The 17,852-nt window shown below is 51.8% G+C and overlaps 1 protein-coding gene across 2 annotated transcripts in view; it reads left to right on the forward strand.

The window, feature by feature from the left end:
- Positions 1–17,852, forward strand: part of LOC105489381 (SMAD family member 7) — a 32,058-nt gene continuing 14,206 nt past the window's right edge. Inside the window, exons 1-3 of one of the 2 annotated variants that reach the window (XM_011754141.3) lie at positions 1–1,737; positions 3,072–3,125; positions 9,003–9,074. In XM_011754141.3, coding sequence (XP_011752443.1) covers positions 1,125–1,737; positions 3,072–3,125; positions 9,003–9,074 — 739 coding nt within the window. In that variant the 5' untranslated portion in view covers positions 1–1,124. Of the gene's footprint in view, positions 1,738–3,071; positions 3,126–8,999; positions 9,075–17,852 lie in introns of both variants that reach the window. The other variant, XM_011754140.3, reaches the window with a different exon arrangement.

The raw sequence follows: 17,852 nt of genomic DNA on the forward strand, positions 1-17,852 counted from the left end.
GCTGTCAGCCCCGCCGGGCTCAGCCGCCGCCGCAGCATCTTCTGCCCCTGCGCCCCCGCCAGCCTCGAGGAAGTCCCCGCCGAGGACCTGGGCCCCCAGGAGCGCAGGAGGAAAGACCAGAGACTCCCCTAAACCACCCAGATGCGCAGGATTGAAGCGGTCTAGCCAAAGCTTTCTGTGGATTAAAAAAATACACGATTTTTTTTTTTTTTTTGGCAGAAGGAGAGGAAGACCAGCGGGGCTTTGCAAGGAAAAAAGGGGGGGATGTAACTCGTGGATACATTTTTCCACCCCTCAAACATCTTGTTATACTTTGTAAACATTTTCTTTTTTTAAACCCCAGCTCCAGCCGGACGCCCCCAGACCTCAGAGGTTCGAGGAGGTGGTGTTTTTCATTTGGGGCTTTGCATATTTGGTTGTTAGGTTTTGCGAGAGCCTTCTTATTTCGCCAGACATCTCATGCGGGGTGAAGTCCACTCGGCCCCCTCCCCTGAGTCTTCGTGTGCACGGAATTCGAGGAGATCCGGTTACTAAGGATATAGAGAAAAAAAATAAATTGCGTGCTTGCTTTTTTTTTTTTTAATTGCCTGCTTCTCCCCACCCCCAAATTAAGTTGCTTAGCAAGGGGGAAAGAGGCTTTTTCCTTCTTCCAGCAGCCCAGCCGAACGCCTTTCGCTTTTTTGCCTCCGCGGACCTTCCATGTAGGAAGCCGAGGCTGGCGAGCCCGACATTCGGGAGCCACTGCGGGGGGGCCTCTTTTTGGGGAGGCGCCGACGGGGGCAGGCTCGGCCGTCCCCAGGGAAGCGGCGGCCGGGTTCCTCCGGGGCGCGCCGGGGCCGGAGAGCCGCGCAGGGCGCGGGCCGCGCGGGGTGGGGCAGCCGGAGCGCAGGCCCCCGATCCCCGGCGGGCGCCCCCGGGCCCCCGCGCGCGCCCCGGCCTCCGGGAGACTGGCGCATGCCACGGAGCGCCCCTCGGGCCGCCGCCGCTCCTGCCCGGGCCCCTGCTGCTGCTGCTGTCGCCTGCGCCTGCTGCCCCAACTCGGCGCCCGACTTCTTCATGGTGTGCGGAGGTCATGTTCGCTCCTTAGCCGCCAAACGACTTTTCTCCTCGCCTCCTCGCCCCGCATGTTCAGGACCAAACGATCTGCGCTCGTCCGGCGTCTCTGGAGGAGCCGTGCGCCCGGCGGCGAGGACGAGGAGGAGGGCGCGGGGGGAGGTGGAGGAGGCGGCGAGCTGCGGGGAGAAGGGGCGACGGACAGCCGAGCGCATGGGGCCGGTGGCGGCGGCCCGGGCAGGGCTGGATGCTGCCTGGGCAAGGCGGTGCGAGGTGCCAAAGGTCACCACCATCCCCACCCGCCAGCCGCGGGCGCCGGCGCGGCCGGGGGCGCCGAAGCGGATCTGAAGGCGCTCACGCACTCGGTGCTCAAGAAACTGAAGGAGCGGCAGCTGGAGCTGCTGCTCCAGGCCGTGGAGTCCCGCGGCGGGACGCGCACCGCGTGCCTCCTGCTGCCCGGCCGCCTGGACTGCAGGCTGGGCCCGGGGGCGCCCGCCAGCGCGCAGCCTGCGCAGCCGCCCTCGTCCTACTCGCTCCCCCTCCTGCTGTGCAAAGTGTTCAGGTGGCCGGATCTCAGGCATTCCTCGGAAGTCAAGAGGCTGTGTTGCTGTGAATCTTACGGGAAGATCAACCCCGAGCTGGTGTGCTGCAACCCCCATCACCTTAGCCGACTCTGCGAACTAGGTGAGAAGTTGTCCCCTTACCCCCAGCATTTTCCGGCGCGCCAGTGCTGGAAGAAAAGCCCTTAGGGCAGTGCGTTTGTGCAGCCACCCCTCCAGGGGGAGTGTGCATCCCCTCCTGGGAGGAGACTGGGGGCCGAAAGTAGAGAAGGGACACGGGGAAACTCAAAGGGCATTCCCTGGGGTTTCCCTTCCAGGATTTCTCCTGTGTTGCCCCGAAGGGGTCTATGGGCACTGCTCCTGCACACAGTTTGCGGTTAAAAATTAGACGCCTTCATTTCCGGATCAACAAGGGGGTGCAGAGGGAGATGGGGGGGTCACGCCTCCCCGCACCCGGAAAGGCGTTGAGGTGTGTGACCGAGTTGGATTTGGTCCAGGCCCGCCAAGGAAGGCTGGGAGAAGCATGCTATAAAAAGGCTGGAAGGTCTCCGTATTTACTCCTTCAGTAAATAAGGAGAATCACGTCGAACCCAAGTGGCCCAGACACTGTCGTGGCCGCGCAGCTTTGGAGTTTTGGGGCAAAGAGAGTTGGATGGAAGGCCGAACTGGGTATCTGTCTCATTTCAACTCTGCCAGCCCCAGGGTGCAGAGGAACAAACAGCCAGGAGAAGTTGGGTGTCCCCTACTTTTTCCTTCCTTCCGCACAGATAAGTCTATAGATTAGTGGGGCCCTGCGCCTCGGTGACGTTGTCGCCCCTTACTGCGCTGGGGCCAGGGCTTCTCGGCTGAGACCCTGAAACTTCTTCCCTTTTATCCTGTCAGCTTTCTCCATTCCTTCCTTTTCTGTATGTCTCTGTACACGGAGTGTGATGTGAGGGTTCACCCCGGGCGACCGCAGATCCCCCAAGTTCACCAGCACGCTTGGGCTGCATCTCCCGAGTGCGCTGGGAATGGGGAGCCCCGTGTCCCTCGCGCGGGTGCCCAGCGGACCGGCGGGGGCGGAGGTGAATTGCACCCCTGGGGGGCGGGCCAGGGCGGGGAACCGAGGTTGCTGGGAGCTGGGTCTGGAGTCCGAGAACGGGGAGGGGGTATGGTCGCCCCCCGCCTGTGAACTGTGAAGTGCGCGGCTCCGGCTGAGCCGGTGGTTTCCAGCCGGGCCAGCCGAGCGCGGTGGCGGCGGCCGCAGACGTGGAGGAGCGGAGCGCCGAGGCTGGCGCCAGGCGGCCTCTTTTGTTTATCTGACAGCTAAATATCAAGGCAATCACCGCCTCGCGGCCCTGCCTCCAACCCCCACAGCTAAGACAAACAGTTGGGCTAAAAGAATGCTTCTGTTATCATAAGTTTCTATCTCTCTTCTCATGGCTGGGCCTTTATTTTCTCTTGCTTTTTTAATTTCAGAGTCTCCCCCCCCTCCTTACTCCAGATACCCGATGGATTTTCTCAAACCAACTGGTGAGTAGATGATTTTTAAAATATCCTTCCTATCTTAAGTTAGAAATAGAGCCTCTAGAACCTGGCTTTTTGTGTGTAGGCAAAGGCTTGGAGAGGTGCTGGGCTTGCTTCACTTCACATTGGTTCTAGGTTTCCTCTGTTGGAAGTTTGGTGAATTTTTCTGTTGTGACTGGGTTTTTGTTTTGTGTTTTTGCAAAGATGTTCCCTTGATATGCTTTACATTTTGTTCCTTTTTCCTGTATTTGCGCTCTGTAGCCGGTGGGCTCAGCTTTGATACGTGGAAGCTTTAGTCCAGAAAGAAGTGTCTTGGGAACCAAATAGGACTGGTTGATGGGGAAAACTTGGAGACTTCGTGAGTGCCAGGAGCATCAACGGCAATAATGGAAAGCGTGATTAGATAGATGGGAAGGCGGTTTAAAAAGGTTCCAAGAAGACTTTGGTCTAGAGTAGACACTGGAACGTTTCAGAAGCATAGGCAGTGAAAGGAGGGTAGGTTCCCCCTGCCCCAGTCACCTGCAAGTCAGTCCTCTCCCGGGGTTTTCTCAGTATTCTCCATAGGGGCCGTCAAAGTTTTGAGCACAGCTCTGCCTGTCTGTTGCTTTGTCACTGACTGGCATGGAGCCAGGGCAGAAGCCCATTTGAGACTGGCACCAGCCCTGTTGTGGTTGTCTGCATTCAACTTCTGGCCGGCAGTAGCACAGGAGTCCATCCCTGGACATCACAGTGCTGGGGACGGGGTCAGCAAAATGAACTTTGGGGTGACAACAAGGACAAACCTCAATTCCTGGAGCTCCTTCTTACAGTAGGAGATAGATCTGTTTGCTACAAGTACAGGCCGTGTGTAACCTTGGTTTTTGTTCTTGTATACTGGTGCCTGAAAAAACATTAATACTTGGGACATTTTTATTTTGCCAAGGTTCTGGGAGAAGGAAAAGTGAAGAGTTGGGCACCATTTAGCTCCTGGAATTCTGCAAGTCCTTCCGCCTTCTGCATTTTGGCTGTTGGGCCTTTCCCCTCACTAATTAAAAGTTTTGCTGGGGCGTTGTCATAAATTAAATACTTTAACGAATGTGTAACCGAAGCCCATACTCTGCAGCCAGTCCTCCTGGGACTCTACCAGCTCCCTCAAGTTGGGAAGGCGTTCCTGCTTGCCTGGTGCCGGTCTAATAAGTGGCCCGCAAAGCATGTGATATTTTGCTTTCGATTTACAAAACACCAGATAAATGGTTATTAATGAGGAGATACCCAGCTCTCTGTATTTGTAACAAACATTAACTGGAATTACCAAGCTTTGTTTTCCTAAAGACTGTAACTTGACTGGGTTTTGGCTTAAAGAATCCAGAATTATTTTATGAAGTTAGTTTTCCAAGGGGCCACCTCTGACCTGTTTTTGTTTGTCCTTCCATATTCTTCAAATTTGGAGGTTTTCCTTAAAAGAGAGAGAACAGTGACCTTAGCCCCAGGGATAAAGACCAGCAGGGGTAAATGAAACCTCCAAAACCGTAGAAAAGAAACCTCCAAAAACCGTAGAAAAGAAAGGCCATGTTCCCTTGGGTTTCCTGCAGAGACACTGGGATAAATCTGTTCTCAGGATTTAAGCAGTCATTCTGCCAGGCCAGGACCTCATTTTCGGTGAGTGGAGTGATATATTTATTCATTAGCAAGTGTTGACATTAGGTAGCAAAATGTGTGTAAACAGAGAAGCCACAAAGACAGGAATGTGCCATTTCCAAGGGGGAGAAAAGTTCTCCAGATCAGCCAATAGGAAGTGATTAACCTGCCAATCGGAAACTAAGACAGCTGGTTACTCACCCAAAATGTTTTGTTGAAAATAGAACAAAAAAAGAAATGAGAAAAGGCGCTGCTGTGTAAGAATTTAGCATCAGTAATAGACAAAGCCCCCACAAAGGGAATTGTCCTGCCACATTGGAGGACGGCCAGGTCTGGAGCTGGAGCACACCCCCCTCCCACAGGTCTGGGGCTGGTTTTGCCAGCTGCTGTGGCCGGGGGCACTGAGGTCAGACCACAGATGGGCGCTGACCCAGGTCTTCATCCCCATTTTGCATATGGGAGAATGTTTGGCCCAGGAATCTACGTGCACCATTTACATTTTTCAGTTTCTAAGTCCTCGGTTGAATTTTTAGTCTTGGGTTACTAGGTGAAACAGGCACAAAGTTTTACAGTGGACAGCTGTTAAAATCTTAACCAGCTGCACAACTAAAGGAATACATCCTGTGACGTCTCCATCTTGGGAAAAGGTGATGGGAATGGGGCTGGGTCCTGGTACCCCTGCAGCCTTTGGAGACACAGAGGCTCAAAGCTAGGAGCTCCATTTTGCTGTAATTTAAGCCACTCTACTCAGCCTCTGGGAGGCCTGGACTTGAGACACCTACATACTGTGTGGTCCAGCCAGCAGAGCCATCTTTGAAAGAGCGTTCACATGACTGACTGAACCTAGGGCGAGCCTGTTGTGACTTGTGGCTGTCAGAAGTCAGAAAGACACCCCTACCTCCGCATCCCACAAGAATTTGCTGTTTAAAGCTGGGTCTCGGGGATAGCTGTGTGGGCTCTGCTTCCCGTGTTTCACTGCATGTAATGGTCTGAAAGGTTTGAAGAATGGCTGGCCTTTGGGGGTGGCTGGGTGAGCTCTTGAGGGCCCCAGGTGGCCAGTGTCCATTGGCAGATCCAGCCTCCAAATCCAGGTCGGAAGTCTGGCATCTTGACCTGAGATCTGGCACTGCTTTTGCCTCTTAACTGAGGCGCCTCTTCACTTTTCTAGGCCTCTTTTAAAATCAGCATGATGAAAGAGATTAGGTCATTCATTCATTCATTCTTTGGTTCATTCATTCATTTTACAGGCATGATGATGTGCCTATCTAGAAATGTGAGGATTCCGATGCAGTGCTATGTTCTTCTATAACCAGGGTTCATTTGAGTTCTGGGTTGGGTGAACTACCTGGGGCAGAGCTGGGACCCTTGGGGTATACTCGTGGTGTGGTTGGTGGGTAGGGGCTCCTCTGTCTTTAACAGTACTTAGGAAGCCCAGAACGCAGTTGCTGAGGCTATGGTGGTACTCCCAGCTCCTTTACCTCGTGCTGATTCTCAATAGTTCACTCCTTGGCTGCTCCCCAGGGTTGGGTTTTCAAAGACTCTGTTGGAGCTGCTCGGAGAAAGGAATGAGTCTTTTTCTCCCACAGAACCTAGCGCTTACCGAGTGCTTGGTAATACTTAGTGTTGCATGAGTCAGGAGTGGCCTAGAGCTTCTGTCTGCCAGCCAGCCCGGGCTCTGGGGAACAGGCAACACAGGCCTAAGGTGAGATCCTGACTTTAGAGATCTGTCTGTGCGGAGCTTTTCTGTGAGTGAGAGATGGAGGTATGGCTCCTTAAACCTTAAGGCCAGTCTGGATGGCCTGGCCACCGCCAGGAAAGAGGGTAGGGACTCCATGGCCTGCCTGCGGGGTGAGAGCCATGGGATAGGGCTGGACTCTTAGGTATAGCCCAGCTCACTGGGTGGCCCTTTGAGCTAGTCAGTGGTGCCTCAGTTTACCTGGGTGCCTGTGGTATACTTTGCTTCTTCACAGGGGTGGCAGTAAGGCTTAATTAACGTTTGTAAATCCCTCCTGAGATCAAAGCCACTGCAGATGGGCAGAGCACCATTTCATAAAAACACTTGTGGTTGCCTGCATGGAGCTGGCTTACCTTTGATCTGAGATGGGCTGACACCCTGAATGTGGTCCCAGCTCTGCTCTGAGATGCCTGGCTTTTCCTTTGAAACACACCTTGCCCCTGGGATTCTGCCAGCCAAAGGTGTGGGGGAGTGGCTGTGGATAAGTCATCATGTTTAATGTGGGGATGTCTTCTGTCTGGGAGGAGTGGGTTGAGAAGCCTATCTCTAGAAAATGATGAAGGCCATCAAAAAGGTTTAGAAAGGGCAGAGTATACACCATTTAACAAGTAACTCCATTTCCTGCCTGCCTCTATTGTTTTCTGTTTGATTAAGTGTATCCTGTAAAACTGTATATTCATGTTAGGAATTAGACCTTACCCTGATAAAATGAGATTACACACACAGTGTTCTTTCTCCCCTGCCCACTGTGGCCACCTCATCCCCACACCTGCCTCCACTTCTGCCTCTCCCCTGCTTAGGAGAGTTCTTGAAAAGTTGTCCTTCCAGCCTGGAGAATGTGGGAGAGGGAGTGACCCGGAGTTAGAGAGAGAACCTTAGCATTAAGGGGGGCAGACAGCAGAAACCCAAAGATGGTTTGGGGCTATGTGTAGGCCACTGAAGGATTCCCATGGGCTACTTGTCCCTGGCTGCTGTTTTTTTTTTTTTTTTTTTGGCTTTCCTATTTGCCAGCATGGCCGAGTGGTTCTGATTGGAAACCCACAGGGACATTGTCCTAGTGGCCTGGGGTAGGAGGCCTGGTGTCTGCATGATCCAACCTGTTGTGTTTGCTGCGGACTTGGGCAACACCTTTCCTTAGCCAGGCTCTCTCCTAGGACTTCAGGGAGTTCGGCGCCGTCAGTGGTGCATGACAAGCTTACAGGGTCTTGTGTATTTGTGTTTCATGGGACTAATGAGTTGTGGTTCATGGACATTAGGTTTTGCTTTAATTGCTTGGAGGGCGGTTGTGGAGTCTCTGTTTCTCAGCTGGAATTGTCATTATCCTCATTAACGGTGAGGTCACTGTGCGGAGTACCTGAGGGTGACAGAAGTTGAAGAGAAGCTTATAGTCTAGTTAAGGGCAGGTGCAATCTAAAGGTAAAAGTCAGTGAGGAAACTCCGAGTGTTGGGTGCCAGAGGTTTTATAGGAGCTGAGGGCAGAGAGCCTTGCAGGTCTGGGGTTGCCTGGGAAGGTTTCCAGAGATGAGGGGTTTGGACTAGCCTGGGAGAGGTAGAACATTTCCCCTCCGGCTCGGAGCCTTGCTGAGAATGTTCTCTGTCTTGATCTGGTGGTGGTTACACAGGTGTATACATGAGTAATATTCATCGCGTCTACTCGGGATTTTGTATACTTTGCTCTACTTAAGTTACTCCTCAATTAAAAAAGGGGAAAGAAGTCCTTACAGCCCAATACCAATCTTGAGAATGTTCTCAAAAACTGGGAAATCTGTCTTTTAAAAGGATGAAGGCAGAGAGGACATGGGCTCCAAGGAGGGAGGCTTCTGCCCTTGATGAGGGATGACAGAGCAACCAGGGTTAAGAAAGTCCAACCTAGACCGGGCGCGGTGGCTCAAGCCTGTAATCCCAGCACTTTGGGAGGCCGAGACGGGTGGATCCACGAGGTCAGGAGATCGAGACCATCCTGGCTAACACGGTGAAACCCCGTCTCTAATAAAAAATACAAAAAACTAGCCGGGCGCGGTGGCGGGCGCCTGTAGTCCCAGCTACTCGGGAGGCTGAGGCAGGAGAATGGCGTGAACCCGGGAGGCGGAGCTTGCAGTGAGCTGAGATCTGGCCACTGCACTCCAGCCTGGGCGACAGAGCGAGACTCCGTCTCAAAAAAAAAAAAAAAAAAAAAAAAAAAAAAAAAAAAAGAAAGTCCAACCCAAACCTCCTTTGACCTTGGAACCACCTAGTATCCTTAATGGGGGACTGGTAATGCAAGAGAAATTCCAGCCAGTCTGATTGAGCCTGACTTGAGTAATGATTAACTGGCCGCCCGGAGCCCAGACGGGTGACAAGGTGCTGTGGTCTGTCTTACGATGGGCAGCGAAGCCTGAGCAGACCATTAATAATCAGCATCAAGGCCACGAGTCAGCCTTTTGGAATGTGTGGTTTGTCTTTCATGCTGTTTAGAGCGTGCTTAAAGATGGATCTTGGTGTTTTTATTTGTGTATTTATTTCTTTCTCTCCCCTTTTCAAATCCACAGCAGACTGTCCAGATGCTGTGCCTTCCTCCGCTGAAACAGGGGGAACGAATTATCTGGCCCCTGGGGGGCTTTCAGGTAAGATGCTTTCTCTTATTTTCTTGGCAGTTCCAGGGTTTCTTGAAATTGCTAGAGACTGGAGGAATGGGGGCGGCCTTCTGCCACCCCAGCTGGTCTGGACTTCATTCTCATTTTTATATGCCTTAAGCTGGATGCATCGGTGGTGACATTGTGGTACCTTTCAGCTGCTCACCCTGCAGTCCTTTACGCTGTGGACACTGGGTCTGTGCCGTGGACGGGGAGACAGGAGCTAGCTGGGGACTGCTTTGGTGTGTGAAGTGTTTCCCGGTTATTTTTAAGCAGCTCCTGGGTTGAGGGGCTTCAGCTTGGTGACTTTGGTGTCATTAACTCATGCATTTGAGTTCTTTTTTTGCTTTTGCTCTTTGTGCATGGGGGATGTAAAGGGAATGGACCTACCTTTAAGGAATTTGTTGAAGACAGATCCCAAGCGTACGATGGGATTTCAGAGCATATCTGAGGCCTCCCTCCCAAGTTCTGATTCCCAGCCCAGCTTGCTGCAGGATTTTGCAGCACATGTCTGGGCCTGGGAGCACCAGGGTGGGAGCACTGCTGACAGTAGGAGCTATAATGGTTCCCTAGCAGGGCAGGTTTTCCTCGGGGCACACAGGTGTGCGTGAGGGCCTGGAATGCCAGTGCTGGGGAGTCACGGGGCTGGCTGAGAGGCACTGGGTAGCCATAGCATTGTTGTTCCTGAGGATGTGAAAAGAGGACAGTACTTAGAGAAACTCACTGGCAATGTACATGGGATGCATTTCATGTTCTGAAGAAATCCTATTTCTATCTGTTTTTCCATCCTCACCATGTCATCACTAGATTTTCTAAGAAATGGCTGAAGCAAGAGGGAAAACAACCTTAGAAACCAATGCTAGCAGAGTTTTGGGCATTTGGCATTTCCTTGCCCGTAGGATCAAGTGGTAGCAGCTCAAATAGAAGCTGTGCCCCGTTGTGGTGTATCCTCTTGTGTGAGGGGCATCCTCTTTTGTGGGGTGCCTGCTCTACTTGAAGTGTTTCCTCCATGGCTGGCTGAGGCAAAGTTCATTCCCGGACGGCTCCCTCCCAGGCTCCCCTCTGCAGGAACTGAGCTTGCTGAGAACGTCTTTAGGGAGACCCTTGTTTGTTTTCATTTCAATGCAATATATACTCTGACTGTTATCCGAGACTGAGGGTATTGTTTATTCAAAGCTTCTAATGAGAATTAAGCAGGAAAAAGAGGGACCCAGAGAAGGGAGGGGGCTTCAGGCAGGACAGTGGGAGTGGACAGAGGGAGAAAAGGCAGCAGTGTGTGAACTGCATCTTTTCTGCTTTCTAAGGCTAAGAGAGTTCTTGAAAGAAAGAAGGCCAATGAGAGGAAAGGGTCTCAGCAGAATAACACGCTCAGGATGTTGTTAGATAGTTTTATTTTTTAAACCCTGAATGTGCAGGGAGGAGCCCCGGCCCCTCCAAACCACATGAAATAAGCAAGGGAAGTGGCAGCTTTTGAAAAGGTCCTTTCGGAAGGTTTGTCTTATTGATAACATCTTGTCTGTCTCCCCTGCTGGAGGAAATGGCGACACAGGCTGAGATGCCAGCCTGAGCGCCTCCTCACCCACCCGCCCATGCCATGTGACCTGTGGAGCCCTCAGGAGATGGGTGGGCTTTTTTTTTTATTTTTTATTTTTGACAGAGTCTCGCTCTGTCACCTAGGCTGGAGGGCAGTGGCACGATATCGGCTCACTGCAACCTCCGCCTCCCAGGTTCAAGCAATTCTCCTGCCTCAGCCTCCCAAGTAGCTGGGATTACAGGCACCCACCACCATGCCTGGCTAATTTTTTGTATTTTTAGTAGAGACGGGGTTTCACCATGTTGGCCAGGCTGGTCTCAAACTCCTGACCTCAGGTGATCCATCCACCCCGGCCTCCCCAAGTGCTGGGATTACAGGTGTGAGCTACCGCACCCAGCCGATGGGTGGGCTTTTTGTTCCCCAAAGCTCTTCCAGTCCTAGAAAGAAACTGGGGGTAAAACAATCATTAACTCCTTCCCCTCACACCCCAGGTGATTGTAGACACAGATATTAATAAGGAGCTGCCAGGAAGAAGCAGTGACTCCCTGAAGGGGCAGCGTGGCTTCAGAAGGCTGCGGAAAGGAAAAAGGGGGCCCTCCACATGGAAAGAGCATTTGTTTTGAATTTCTTCCCTTGATTTACTAATTCCGAAGCCTTCAAAGTTTGAGCTCTTTCTTCTTTCAGTTCAGAGTTGGTGCAGTGTATTCATAATGGGCCATGGTGGGGAGGGTACAGTGTTTTGGGGGTTGATGTCACTGGCTTGGGGGCATCTGGAGGGGAGGCGATGGGCACGGAGAAAAGCCCAGGGCTGTCCTCTTTGTAGCGAGAATGCCTTCCAAAAGGGAACTCTGTTGGCCCTGGTCCAGGGCAGAGAGTTTTGTAAATGGAGAAAGCCCAAACCTCCTCCTTTTCACGAAGTTGATCCTTCCATGGGGGGTGGCCTGGGTGTGTCTGCCTTGCTGAGGATGAGGCCAGTGCCTGGATGTGGCAGGGCTGGATGGGGGAAGGGGCATAGCAGACACTGAGGGTTGGGGGTTGGGAGCCTGGCAGCAAGGTGGGGAGCAGTGAAAACGCCAGTGAGGAGTTTCTCCCTCCTCCTCCTTGAAATAACCTCTCTGAGCCTCTTTCACAGGCCCTGTGTGCTGTTTTCCTTCCTGTCCTGCCCTGGCTGAGAGCGGGCTTAATGAATGGGGCTCAGTTTAGGGTGGGAGGAAGGTCGGCAGCAGGAGCCAGGGCTTGATTCTTTTGGCAAGGGAAGAAGGGAAAGAAAAAACAGCCAAATGTGAAAATGTGTGCCTTGGAGGTGGGGGTGGGGTGTGCTCAATGGCCTGTCCCCTCCTGAAATGCAGGGGTGACTCCAAGGCTGGCCCTTCCCTTTCCTGCGCCCTTGCAAACTGCCAGGGAGGAAGGGGAGTGGGTGGGTAGGAGCCTGGGGGCGGGGCTGCTGGCTGCAGGTTGGAATTCCAGCATTGCAGCTTTCTTTTGGGGGAGTGGTGGGGGTGGGTAGAAGACGGGCCTGGTCGTTAGGGACTTGCAGTGAAACACACCCCACCCCTGCAAGTTTCCTCGGTCTGGGAAAACGGGACATTTTTAGAAGGCAGCGACTTGCTTCCAGGAGATTGTACTTTCATTTTTGACAGCTGGCTTTCTGAGACAGATGGATTGCTGGGTGCAGGCTTGTGTGTGGATGTGTGTGTGTGTGTGTGTGTGTGTTGAGGGGGTGGGCGAGTGGGTGGGTGGGTGTTGCCACAGACGTGCAGAGAGACAATCCCGTGCGCAAACACATGAGACTGTGCAGATGCCCACAGGCAGGCTCTGGGATAGGGTGGGTCCCTGTCGCTGGGGTGGGTTGATGTCAGGGTGGCCTCTCCAAGAGGTTGTGGACTTGGTGGGTGGAGTTTGTGAATGGATTCTGCATTGTGATTTGGCAGTCTGCGCCCGACCCTCTGGGATGGGTGTCTTTTGAAAGGCATGCAACTCCCGAACAGGTCCTTGCCGCTGCTTGGACATGGATGTGTCATGGCTCAGGAAGATCACCTGAGAGGTCTTATGTAGCTTGGAAGCCTCTAGGCTCAGATTCGTCGTGGAAATGGAAAGGATTTGCTCCCAGAGCTTTCCGGGGATCACTGGGAATGCAAAGCATCTGTTGGAAGCTATCATCTTTGCAGCCTCCATCTGGAGTTTCTGTCTGGGGGCTTTCATTTTGCCTGTCTGCTGTCCTGGTTTGGGTGGGTTGAGGGAGCAGCATCTCCCTTGTGAGTTCTAGGTTATTCAACTGCAGACTCATCTTCTAGCCTCCTCCTTTATGTATGAATGTCTGGAACTGGCTCGGCCTCAGCCATATGGACCTCCCCAGTTAGGGTAGGGATTGGAAGCCAGCAACCACTTGTAGTTATTTAAACTTCAAAAGAAATGCTCCCATGGATCTCAAGGAGGGAGGTAGGAGGCAGTGGAGACAGAAGTGCTCACGTGTCCTGGGAAACTCCATCTCTTGGCTGTGCAAAGTCATACTTGTTGGAGAGACCCGGCACCAGGCCTCCAACCCAAGGGTGGCCAACTCTTTTGCTAAGGTCTTAAGATTCATCTGTGGCCACTAGTTCACAAGTCTGGGGGATGGGAGCGTCCTTGAGTCAGTATCCATTCAGCATTCAAGAATGTTTCTCTCTCCGTCTCTTTGATCCCTGCTGGCATCTGTCATAGTCTCAGAGGAGAGCCTTCAAAAATACCTGTATAATCTGAAAATGCACCCCTGGCTCAGTCCACAGTTGACTTGGGCTCAAACCAAGTAGCTTAGGAAACATTGCTCCATCCTGTTTTAAGGAAAGTTAATCAGCTGCACGTGAACAATTATTCATTGTCTGGCTTGGAATTGTGATCGCGAACTGGGAACCTGGGCGCCTGTTGCTCTGCTTTTTAAAATTTTTTTATTTTTTTAAATTTTTTTATTTTATTATACTTTAGGTTCTAGGGTACATGTGCACAACGTGCAGGTTTGTTACATATGTATACATGTGCCATGTTGGTGTGCTGCATCCATTAACTCGTCATTTACATTAAGTATATCTCCTAATGCTGTCCTTCCTCCCTCCTTTAAATTAAGTCACCTCCCCATACCTGGCTACAAAACAGCTCACGGTTTCACTGAGATCTCTAATGCCATTGTGGAGTGAGGGTAGGGGGCATAGGTTGAGCTCACAGGCACGTGGGCCTTTCACCCAAGTGCTCATGAGCATGGACTTTGGGGGACTCAGGTGGACAGGTGCTTGTGACCATGAAAAAGCTCCTTCCTTCCCATCGCCTTAGTACCCTGCAGGCCACTGTGAGAAATGACAGTCTGGAACTCGAGACCTTCTGCCTCTCCTTAAACACCTGCCAACAGGATGAGTCAGGGCTAGGGCGGGCTCACCTGGTGCACACCCACACCCTGGTGAAGACCAGTCCTGGACCCCGCCTCTTCTGCAGTGCCCCAGGTCATGCACTTCCCCCTGGAGAAGGGCTTACTGATAAAACCCCTTTTGTCCTGGAAAGAATGTGGCAGTCAGGCAGGGGTTAAATACAGGGTGACAGCATTTAAAATCTCTGGAGCAAATTTAGGCTGCTCTGCCGGCCAGACAAGCTGGTCTGCTGCCTCACGCATCCTGTCCCCAGGCAGAACTGGGCCAGCAAAGGGAGAGGGGGCCAGGTGAAGGCCAGGCTTCGGGTGGTGTCACTTTTGGTGACGCTCTAGCACGCTGATTGCCCTTCACTTCCTACAGACACACACACACACACACACACACACACACACACACACACACACACACAGAGGCCTTTACAGCAAAGCCTGGCTGTAGCTGCGTAGACTTGTACACCTATGGGACCTCCGTGGCAAGCTCAGAGCCAGTGGAGCAGTGAAAAGGGAGGAAATGCTGAAGAATTCATGATCAAGTTTGGCTTCCTTTGCTTCTTCTTAAAATTTTTTTTACTTTTTATTTTATTTTATTTTTTTTGTAATTTGAGACGGAGTTTTGCTCTGTCACCCATGCTGGAGTGCAATGGTGGGATCTCGACTCACTGCAACCTCTGCCTCCTGGGTTCAGGCCACTCTCCTGCCTCAGCCTCTGAGTAGTTGGATTACAGGCGTGTGCCACCATGCATGCCTAGCTAATTTTTGTATTTTTTGTAGAGACAGGGTTTTGCTATTTTGGTCAGGCTGGTCTCAAACCCCTGATCTCCAGTGATCCGCCTGCCTTGGCCTCCCAAAGTGCTGGGATTCCAGGCGTGAGCCACTGCGCCTGGCCTCTTTGCTCCTCTATTATTGCTGTTACTGTGTCATAATTCCTTGCAGAATTATGATGGCCAGGCAGGTCTTTATTCCCTTCGGTCCAGGCCTTGAACTCGGAGCAGCATCCTCAAAGCAGTTGTCTTCACCTGGCAGAAGAAAACAAAAGTATAAAGTGCTGGTTCCTAGACTTGCTCACCACACTAAAATCCCTCGGGATTCAGCTTCCCAGATAGGTTTTTTGCTTGCTTGTAGAAACATTTGAGAGAAAACTATTATTAAGTATACATGGTCCACTGTTTTGCTTTGCTGTCATGAATGGGATTGTAAAAGGGACCCATGGGACCGGGTTTCCTTTTGGGGCGATGAAAATGTTCTGGAACTGGAGAGTGGTGATGGTTGCACAGTTCTCTGAATGTATGTGTATTTTACCACAGTTTTGACCAAAAAAATGGCCGGCGGAAGGTTTTAAATACATGCAGATATTTGGATAATCTATAAGGAACAATGATTGTGGAGAGTAACATTGGAGAGACTTCTGTTAGTTGCCTGGGACCTGATGATGGTAGACATTTGTTTTGGTGGCAGCCCTGAGGTCGCATGGGAAGTACATTGATGGGCCAGGGAGCAAGGCTGGTAGCCTGCCTGGGATCTCTGGGGTGTGTGTGTGTGTGTGTGTGTGTGTGTGTGTGTGTGTGTGCGCGCGCGCGTTTTGAGATAGAGTGTCACTCTGTCACCCCTGCAAGAGTGCATGGCGCGATCTCGGCTCACTGCAACCTCCACCTCCCGGATTCAAGCCATTCTCATGCTTCAGCCTTCCTAGCAGCTGGGATTACAGGTGTGCAACACCATGCCTGGCTAATTTTTTTCTAGTAGAAGGGGGGTTTCACCGTGTTGGCCAGACTGGTCTCGAACTCCTAACCTCAAGTGATCCGCCCAACTTGGCCGCCCAAAGTGCTGGATTATAGGCGTGAGCCACCAGGCCTGGCCTTCTGCTGTGTGTTACCTGAGCAAGCAGACACATCTGTGTTGATCTTTCGACCTTCCGTTTTTCTTCGTGGGTTCCAGAAATGAGAGACAGGAAAGTTCCCTCTGGTTTGATTCCTGGCCTGACTTTTCTGCCAGGGGAAGTGAATATGCTTGTTCTCACGCCGCGGGGGTCCCCTGGCCTGCCCAGCCTAGTGACTGTGAACCAGGATGGTGCCAGGGTTGGCTCCCAAAGCTGGCGATCCAGACCCTTCCTGGGCCGCTGGAGACCCCAGTCCCTGTGATGTCCTTGCCCAAGTTCTAGGGCTGCAGAGGCCGCAGGTGACTGGCCCGGGCGCCCTCCCTTCACAGGAGCCTCGTGAAAGGATACTGTAAGCACAGCCGCTGGGAGGTCACCACTGGCCCTACCACCTCTCGCTCAGTATTGAATGGCTAGCCCCAAGGCTGGCCGCCTGCCCACTGTCACACAGAAGCTTCCTCTCCCGGCTATTTTCAGCAGGAAGATATTATTAACTGCTGAGGCACAGTTCTCAATTTAGTGGTTAACACACCAAGAAAGCAACACTCACCTGATCCTGGCCACTCTACCTAAACCTGTTGGCTCACTTGGGGGACTCGGCTGCCCCCCAGCCTCTCTGTTTCTCTCTGTGGGTTCACCTTGGAGATCTGGGCTACTAGCGCCATTCCCGTGGAAGCTGCCCCTGTAGATTCAGTATCTGCCATAGAGAGAAACAGGCTTCTTTTGAAGCCAACTCTTAAAGGTGTAGAAAATGATCGTAGTTATACTCTAAGATGGGGACATGTTTTAATCGGGGTGGGCACTGGCTGGGAAAAGGGACTTTCAGCGGTGTTGAGGACAGTTATTTAAAACAGGGCGATAACTTTCACCTTGTAAGTTAACAGGAAATATTGGGACAAGACAGGAAATTGCGTCACCTCTTTTTTAAGAAGAACTCCAGAAAAAAGTGGTTCGTGAAAGGTAGTGGCTGAGAAACGGCTAGCCTGTTTTCTGTTTTGTGTTTTTTTTTTTCTTCCCTTCCACTCCCACGAGAACATGTACACAGCCATTTTCTTTAAGAAAGAGGCTGTTTGAGAACTTTATGTTATTTTTATTATTAAAAAAAATATTTCACCAGAAGGGTCACCTTCAGTTGAAATGTTAACTGCAGCCTTATTTCCCATTTTACTAAAGAATCTTTCATGACTTTTTCAGCTTCCTTCCCCAAATGGTAAGGCCAAGCAGCTCTTGGCTGGAAGCTAATTCTGGTTTGGCTGCGGAGTCCTCAACACTGAGCCCCACCCAGTGTCATTAGCTCAGTTTTAACTTGCAAAAAAAAGATTGTATTTTTTTTTTTTTTTTTTTTGGATGAGGGGTAGGTAAGAATTTACTCACGCCTTTAGCCTTTTTACTCACCCCGGTACTGCCTTTTCCTAGCAGACGTGCCTGGCATTTAGCCGCTGGGAACTCAGGGCTGCCTTTGTATTTTCAAGCCACCGAGTCCCCCTCATCCTGCAGGAGTTCTGTAACTTTCCTGAGACTGTTTCTAGGGTGCCACTGAGGAGTGGAGGGGAAATGGGTCTCGGAGCTCCCCTGGTACAGCTGTGTCCAGTAACTGTGCTGTGCTTTGGAGGAAGGGGTGATACGGTTCTCCTAGAAGCATCTCCCAGAGAGGGGGCTTGCCACAGCCCTACAGTGGTGTAGATGAGGTCCAGTTCCATTTATTTGTCTCTGGGTTTCTAAATCCCCTCTTGGTTGATGTCATTGTTCTAATGACACAGGGCATGGGACATTGCCCCGGCCCCGTGCTGCCAAGGAACCATCTTTAGGATAGAGACCAGAAAGAAAGAGACCTGTGTGTGTGGCTGGCCCATTCTCCACTCACGCTCACCCCCACCCTCCCAGCTTTTTCCTTAGCGTGCTTTGTTTTGTTTTCATAACACAACAAGGGCCCTGGGGTGTGTAAAAGCATTGTTGAACACTTGGTGG

Source organism: Macaca nemestrina, chromosome 19, assembly GCF_043159975.1.
Source record: "Macaca nemestrina isolate mMacNem1 chromosome 19, mMacNem.hap1, whole genome shotgun sequence".
NCBI lineage: Eukaryota > Metazoa > Chordata > Mammalia > Primates > Cercopithecidae > Macaca > Macaca nemestrina.